The sequence below is a fragment of the Lolium rigidum genome, chromosome 4 (assembly GCF_022539505.1).
Source record: "Lolium rigidum isolate FL_2022 chromosome 4, APGP_CSIRO_Lrig_0.1, whole genome shotgun sequence".
Taxonomy (NCBI): domain Eukaryota; kingdom Viridiplantae; phylum Streptophyta; class Magnoliopsida; order Poales; family Poaceae; genus Lolium; species Lolium rigidum.
Window position 1 is genome coordinate 31,508,848 of NC_061511.1, and position 8,888 is coordinate 31,517,735.

General features: G+C 47.8%; 1 protein-coding gene across 1 annotated transcript; it reads left to right on the forward strand.

The window, feature by feature from the left end:
* The first annotated feature begins 8,048 nt into the window (after positions 1-8,048).
* Positions 8,049-8,888, forward strand: LOC124649229 (receptor-like protein 2). The gene has a single exon (XM_047188882.1). It carries the CDS (start codon positions 8,049-8,051, stop codon positions 8,886-8,888), a length of 840 nt encoding a protein of 279 aa, XP_047044838.1.

Sequence of the window (8,888 nt, forward strand, 5' to 3'; positions counted from 1 at the left end):
CGCTTTTATTGGCTCGAAACCGCGCCGGCCCTTTTTAGGACCCAAAAAACCGTACCAGCCCCCAAATAGCTATCGGGGGTGCCGGTGGAGATGCTCTAACTGCTCAAAGACATGCATCGTTGAGTAGAATAGAACATTAAAATAGCTAAAACCGTTTCATTGCATATAATAATACTGCACATACATTTTCAAAACAGAGATAAAAAGAAATCACCCAACAACACCAGCGCATATTTCGAGAGGAGACAGAGATACAAAATCATCCTAGGTACAATAATAGTGCACATATAGATTCGAAACAGAGATAAAAAGAAACCCAAAACTATCTCAACCTATAGAGCAAGAAGCAATACATATAGATTGGAAACGGAGACGATTAAAAAAAAAAAGTTCACCTTGTGCTTGTCATTGCTGTTGTAGTGCTCCAGCGCCGTGTTGGCATACTCAGGGACATTTAGCAGATGGGATTGAAAACATTCATCGTCGAGATCGCTGTAGTCTTGGTCTTTCTGCTCCGGGGTAGGCGGGCAGTCGCTGTCAGTCTCATACTCGTAATAATCCCTAGAAGATTTGATCATCAAAAGGGTTATGTATTGCAACGAAACCGAAAGAGGGGATAAAATCAGATGGACTACAGATGACAAAGAAGTTTTAGCTTACTCTTCTTCGCGGTTGGGATCAGGGAGCGGGGATGTAGGGGAATTCGGATCATCAAGGTCCACGTGTTGTTGGGTTGCGGTAGTAGACTGAATTGATGGCGTAGATGGTGGCTCCTTGTGTCCTGCGGGCGGCAAGGGAAAATGAGGATCTAGAGGAGCACAGTAGAGCACCCGAGGCATGGTTTCTCCTCCAAGATTTCCTTCGATCGATTGATCTCCTTCCGGTTTTTCTTTTTTTAGATCCATCGGCAATTCTAGGGCAAGCAACCAACTGAAATTACTAGGAGTGGTATCAATGGATTATAGGGCTAGCAGCCGAAGACGAACGCGATCCGACCTACTGGGGGATTATAGGGCTAGCAGCGGAAGACGAACGCTTACCAGATCTTGCTGTCCCGAAACTGTAATGAACTCGGCCTGGTTCCGACAGTAGATTTCAGAGTTTCTTTTTGGGATTTTTTCATCTCGTACACTAGGCTGGATCCATCGAGATGAAAAAAAGGCATAGGAGGCAACCAGCCATGCAGGCCTCGCACACAGCTTTGCAGTTGCGATTTTGCGAACCAGAAGCAGCACCCGCATAGCAGCCTGTCAGTCGATCTCCGCCGGCGCTCACCCCAAGCAGCGCAACGCGAAACTGTATACGCGGGCGTGCAGTTGAGCAGCTCCAATCCCCCTATCCACGGATCTAGGGCCAGGCGCGCACTCAACAGCGCCTCTTTCTTTTATTATTCGCTGATATGAATCCACGTCAATTCAAATCCTCCCCCTGGTAATTTCCTGATTTTCCCAAATATTTCCTCTAATTTCCTGCAAAAATTGTAGCTAGTGGAAACTTATGAAAAATTAAGTGTGGACGCGGGTTCCAAGATCTTAACCAGGTCTTGCTGATCCTGCTGCCTAAGCGCCCAGATGCGGCTGCGCTTGGCGACTCCGACCGATCAGCCTGATCCATATCTTTGTCAAGCTGGTTGCAAAGGCGTTGGCTACTCGTCTAACCCCTCGGATGGAGTCGCTGGTGGATCGACCCAATGTGCGTTCATTCGCAAACGTTGTATCCACGACAACTTCTTATTGGTCCAGCAGACAGCTAGATTCCTACAGCCTCGAGTGACGCTCAAGCTGGACATTGCTCGCGCCTTTGACTCCGTCTCTTGGGGTTTCCTTATGGAGATCCTCCGCAAGTTAGGGTTTGGACCAAGGTTCCGGGAACTGGTGTCCATCCTCCTATCCATTGCGAGTACTAGGGTGATGCTCAATGGCGAGCGAGGCCCCCCGATTTGGCAACGGAGAGGCCTGAGATAGGGGGATCCCCTATCGCTAGCGTTGTTTGTTCTGATGATGAAGTCGCTCAACAGGATGTTGGCTAAGGCAATTGAGCTAGGAGTTTTGAGACTCTTAGCGCGGCGGGACTTAGCGACGTCGGTGTCACTATATGTGGGCGACGTGGTGATCTTCTGCCACCCATATGAGACGGAACTGCGTGTTGTGCGCGGTATCCTGGAGCTCGTTGGACATGCATCAAGGTTGCGCACCAACTTTGCTAAATGCTCAGTATCCCCGATCGCTTGTTCGGATGTTGAGGCCGCTGGCGCTGCTGAACTCATGGAGTGCCAGCTAGCGCCGTTCCCGGTGAAATACCTTGGCATCCCGTTGTCTATCAGGAAGCTGACGCCTGCAGCATTCCAGCCCCTGTTAGACCGATTGGCTGACAAACTACCTACCTGGAGGGCATCGATGATGCCGAGAGCGGGGCGCTTGGCGCTAATCCGCTCGGTTCTCGCAACGATTCTGTTGCACTAGTTGTTGGTGCTGAGTCTCGACAAAAAAACACTAAAGGAAGGTCAACAAAATCTTGCGAGGATTCCTATGGGCTGGTAGGGCTGATGCCAACGGTGGACATTGCCACGTCAACTGGGCGCGGGTGTGTAGGCCGCTGCTGGCGGGGGCCTGGGAATCCCAGACCTCGCACGCACTGCCATCAGTGTGGTGACCCTGCATACCACTGCATGTTGTAGTATGCCAGTCGTTGATATAACATTCGCGAAGTACCAATCCGCAAATATTACATCCCTCAGAGTAGTACAACAGAAACATAGCTGATCCATAACTCATTCACATATTATTACAAACCATATATATACATCATCTCGGAGCTCCTCCTGGGTCCATAGAGGTTTACTCCTTGGTTCGAGGTCGGGGCACGCTCGGCTCGGGCGAGTATTGGGCGATGGCGACTTCACCCGCCCGGGCAAGCTTCGTGGCATAGAACCAATACTTGCGCCAATGCGCCTGTGCCTTCTTCAGGAGCGCCATGTCAATGAAGGCCTCTCCGGACTTCACCTGGAAGGTGATCCCGCCGTTGGGGATGAGCGACTGGTCGCTCTTGCTCACCCGAGACGCCCGCCCATGGAAGATGGACACCCACACTGGGAAGTAGGGCGGGCAGCCCAGGTAGCACTCGCACAGCGCCATGAACAAGGCGATCTGCTGGACGCTTTCCGGCCCGAGGTCGGAGATCTTGATGTTGTAGGACGCCAGGAGCTGCCGCAGAAAATCGGAGGTGGGGAGCGCGAAGCCGCAGTCGTGGAAGCTCATGAAGATTACGAACTCCCCCGGCCTCGGCAGCGGCTCCGTCTCGTTCGCCGCCGGAACCCTCCACCTCCCGTGCCTCATCTCGGGGATAATCCCGGCAGAGATGTATGGGAGGAGGGCGTCCCTCGTCACCTTGGACTTCCCCCATCCTTTGGCCGCCATCAATGCAACCGGAGCTTGGTCGCGGGGTAGACTGAGTATGAGAGCGGAGAAAGACGAAGGAATGGAGAAGGAACAAGAAAGAAGTGTGGCGGAGTGTGCATTCCTAGCCCGATGTTTAGTCTTTTATACCTTTTCACTCGCCCGAGTTAAGGAACAAGATCCGCCGTCCAATACCGTTCCGAAATCGTCGCCCGAAGATCAATGGCCGAGATTTGCACCGGAGTTATTTGCGCGGTCGTTAACTAGCCATTAACTATCTTATCACGCCCAACGGTCAAACGCAGAGCAGCAGCTCACGCCTCGGTCAACGTGAATCTAGCCGTTGGATTCGCCACGTGTTCCTTCCTGACAACGTGCGCCGATTGACACACGACGACTGGCAAACGCCGACTGTCATACGTCGAATGGTAAACATTAGTTGGAGCATTCCGACTGGCTCCTTGCGACTGAAGGCTGGGATTCTACTCTAACTTTTGTTTCAGGAGCCCGTCAACGACTTGCTTCAACCCATCGCCAGATCTCTTCAAGCCCTGCCTCAAGCTCTTGCTTCATCATCGACGCGCTCGGGGACTACTGATGGGGATATACCCTAGGGGGTGTGTCACCAGTCTCACTCGGCGTAGGAAAGGGGGCCCAAGGAGAGTTCTAGTCGACACAGGCGACTGGGCCCCAAGCCCCTGGAGCGACTGGGCCCCAAGCCCTTGGTGCGACTGGGCCAAGACCCTGGTGCGACTGGGCCAAAACCCTTAGGGGCGACTGGGCTGAAGGCCCAGGCGACTGAAGACGAAGCTTATTTGGAAGAGGAGTAACGAATCCCGGATTAGTAGCAACTGATATGATTCAGACTTATCTCCATGTAACCCTAGATCGGGGGTGTCCATATAAACCCCCGAGCTAGACCCTAGAAGACACACGATCTGAGATCCAATCTCTCCCTCATTGCTCTTAGTGTAGATGCTATGTCTCCTTGCTCCCGCATCAACGAAGTGTTGGACCCTGTAGCACCTGCCGTGGTCACATCCGGAGAGTCGTCTCCTCCTCTTCTGTGGATGGGCCGAATCACCCTGGTAAATCGAACGGATCCGTTTGGTAGCCCACGACATGGGGGTAACCCTACCGTTCCGCGGCTCTTCCCCGGGAGCCTATTCCACACCTTGAGAGGTCGGGGAGGAATTCCCTGCTCGCCCTCGCGACAACGCGATGCCTCAGCCTCCGAGCTCCTCCGCCCCGCGACCGCGAGCGACGCCCCAGCCGCAATCTCTCGACTCCTCCAGAAGGGACCACAAGCGAAGTCCTGCTGGTCCTCACCCGCGACCTTGCGACACGGTCCTGCTGGTCCTCACCCGCGACCTTGCGACACATGGTTCCTTCATCCACACACATCCCCTTCCAACCCGTGCTGTTACCAAACGTCCGTGGAAATCTCTCCCGGGTAAAAAGGTGGTTCCCCGATTACACTTAAAAACCCACGTCGGGATTTGGCTCCCTGGTTTAATTACCAACTGGGGAAAAGAGGCGAGGGCCACGGCAACGAGAAGAATATATACGTGGGTCTTTTCGTAAAAGAATAGTGCTACATGTTTTTGGCAGAGCAACTTTTGTACTAATTTGCACCCGCCTAGCAAGTTATTGTACTACCTGACCACAATTTACAAGTAGTTGTACCAAAATTCACCCGGCTAACAAGTTCTTGTACTTTCAGCTCAATTAGCTCTTCCAAATTATAAGTATTTTTAACAAACTAAATTAATTTACCAAAGCGGGGAGGTGGTGTTTTGGTTCATAGGTGCATATGAACTTATTGTTAAAAATGCATACAAATAAAATTTAAAAATACCAAAAAATTCCGAAATAAAACTTCACTTGTACATCCAAACAGTCTATGTTTGTACAGAAGTTTTCTGTAAAAATAGTATTTTTATGGTCTGTGTAAAAATGACAAAAAAATTGTTCCCTAAATAATCATCTTTGAAAATCAAAATTTGTCTAATTTATATGGGACAATTTTTTTTTCCCTTTGCCCGAAAACTTGCATACAAATAAAGAATGTCTAGATGCAGATTCTGATATTCTGAACAATTTAAAATATGTTTGCACACAGCTAGTTCATACACACCTGTGAGCCGGACTGAATTTTCCGCCAAAACAGCTTATAATATAGAATAGAAGTAGTATTTTGCAACGTTGAGTTGCCCTGTGCATAACGATCGTGCTATGCTGCTGCTGCCATCCACTCATACGGAAATCACACGGTTGTTAAACTCGAGTGCCACATAAAATAATCCTGTTGGTGCCATCCACTCGACTCTGCCACACCCACTGAACTGAACGCTTCTGAAATGATGAAAAGAGAAGAAATCCTCAACTTCTGTAGAATTTTAATATATCCAAGATAAGACCCGGAGCACCGAATCTCTGCCACATTACCAGATCAACGTCTGAAAAGACAAATACCAATAATCCATCACTTCACTTCAGTACAGCCTCCAAAGTCTGCATACAAAAAGATACAAACATTAGTAAAATCATGTGAGAAAAATATTTGTTTAAAATACATAAATTTATTTGCTAGGCTAGAGGCTCTGTTATGAAAGTCATGTATGTATACTTCATGTGATGGTTTTACTATTTTAGAAAATAAGAGGAAACCCGTGTTATAACTGGTTTAGCCTCTGTAAGACTAGAATGATGATTATAAACAATTGCCACCGCGCGCTTGCTCATGCATAGGCCACAAAATACAACACGGTCAAGCCCATCTACGTATTAGCCTTTACTCGGCTGATTCTTTCAATCTACGTAATCACATGTTCAATGAATACTACTGTATATTTTATCCCTAGGATAGGGAGTAGGCAAGATGTCGGCAGGAATCCGTGTCCGAAGAGGGTCGTACATGTGTTGTTGCGGACATGACATCTCCACGAAGGATCGCACAATATGATGTTACACACCAGTCAATGTGGACATTATCTTGCTCCTCCCACCTAGCCTAACAAATCACAGATAAATATATACCGCAGATTCATGACGATATGCCGCATGACAATGTAGACAACCATGTCGGCACGAATCCATCTGTGCAAATGAGGCTCGTACGCGTGTTTTTCTTTTTCCTTTTCTTTTTTAGAGGAAAGGACCAAACGGCGCCTTGCTTTTTCATGAATAGACACCTAGTATTATTTGGGTGCACCAGATTACACAACGAAACAGATTCAGAAAAACTAGCTAGGGAAACCAGCTAAACAAAAGAAAAGCAAACAAACTTAAGCTGGCTACTCCAGACAGTGAAGCTCAGACCCACAGAGAGAGAGGAAGAGATAGCTAGTAGCCAGCTTGGACAACACTAACAGGAAAAAACAGACACCAAGTAATCAGCCAATTCCTCGCCTTTGACCCGATATAGTCTGCATGTTGCAATGTTTCCACCAGGCATCTCCATCTCTTCTCTCACTTCCCCGGCAACATGCAAGTCCACTGAGACAATAAAGAAGATTTTGAACGGAATATTAGTTGGGAGAGCTTATAATTTTTTTTTTTTGAAAACTGCATCGTTACGAGTTAGCCAAACAGACCAAGAGAGAGGGCTCCAAAAATTACCTAACCAATATAATTTCGAGCTATCCCCAGGTTTACACATTGAGATTGACATTAAATCATCAAACGATTCAGGACGCCTACTCCAACCTAACGCCTCTGTAACACACCATTGAAAGTTTGACACTGCGCATTGGAAAATCAGGTGATTTTCTGACTCCAGTTCACCATAGTAGGTGTAGCCCAGCTCCCCATGCCACCCTTTTGATTTGTGATCCATAGTCACTTGAATCCTTCCGCGAAAACACATCCAACGGAATTTTTTTACTTTCATCGGCAACGTCGATTTCTCATTTCTAACATCCTTATATATTTTACCCCCTGAATCAAGGAAACTTGAATAAAGAGATTTCACTAAATAATTTTGATATCTGTAATTAACCACCAGTAGCCAACATCTCGTCAGCCTCCGGAAGCTCAAAATTAGTGAACATCAGGCTCGTACAAGTGTTGCTGCTTGATGTCTCGCCATGGCCTCTCCCCGGAGAACCACACGATATCATGTTACACACCAGCCAGCAGGGACATTCCTCGCGTAAGTCCGTACTCCTCCACCAGGGAGTATGTATATCTAACAAAGTCGAGATATATAAATTTTATTGAAATATATTTCTTATTTTTTAAAGGTTTACGAAATAGTTGTTATTAAACTATATATGTTCATGTAACTATATTTCAATATAATTATTTGTATTACAGCAGAAAATCATTATTTCTATTACTTTGTATTATTATTTTGTTTTGAGCGTTGTAAAATTGGGAATTACAGCTATACTATTTTCGTATGGGAACAATTTGTTAATTTTTGTGTCCCTCTTTCTCTTCGTAGCTAGCTGACAGCGAGAACAAAAACCAAGATCTAATTGTGGAAGTAGACTAGTAGTCGACCACCCATGCATGCTTACATAAGGAAACACACGCACTATAAGATTGGATGCACCACCCAAGCACTATAAAATAGGATGCACCACCCAAGCAAATTTTGCCCACAGCACTTGTTTGCAATCAAAAAAAAAATCTTACATAGCTGAACCAATGGAGAAAAGTTGGTTCTTGCTCCTTTTCTTGGCGTTCCTCCTGCCGGCGGCGAGCGTGGCGGTGTCGTGCCACCCTGATGACCTCCTTGCACTGCGCGGGTTCGCCGGTAATCTCAGCAATGGGGGCGTCCTCCTCCATGCCAAGTGGTTCGGTAACTCTTGCTGTAGTTGGGAAGGTGTGGGATGCGACGGCGGAAGCGGCCGTGTCACTACTTTATGGCTCCGTGGGCATGGACTCGCAGGCCACATCCCAACAGCATCCTTGGCTGGCCTTGCACGGCTGGAGTCGCTCAACCTCGCCAACAACAAACTGGTCGGCACAATCCCATCATGGATTGGTGTGCTTGACCACCTTTGCTACTTGGATCTCTCAAATAATTCATTGGTTGGTGAGATACCCAAGAATTTACAGAGAAGGCTCAGTTGCCCCAACATTGTTGGTCATTCACTGGGTACGGCTTCCACTAACATGCCATTGCAGGTGAAGCATAACCAAATAGCACTGAGTGAGCAACCAAACACAATAACCGGGACCAATAACTATGTCAGATCTGGGATCAACAATGTTGTTTCTGGGAACCACAACACTGTCACATCCGGGAACGACAATGTTGTGTCTGGGAACCACAACACCGTGTCTGGGACCAACCATGTTGTAACTGGTAACAACCATGTCGTAACAAGGAACCAGAATACCGTATCTGGGAGCCATCATAAAGTATCTGGAGGCCACAATACTGTATCTGGGAGCCACAATACCGTATCTGGAAGCCACAACACAGTATCTGGGAGCAACCACGTCGTACATGGGAACAACAAAGTCGTGACAGGAGGTTAA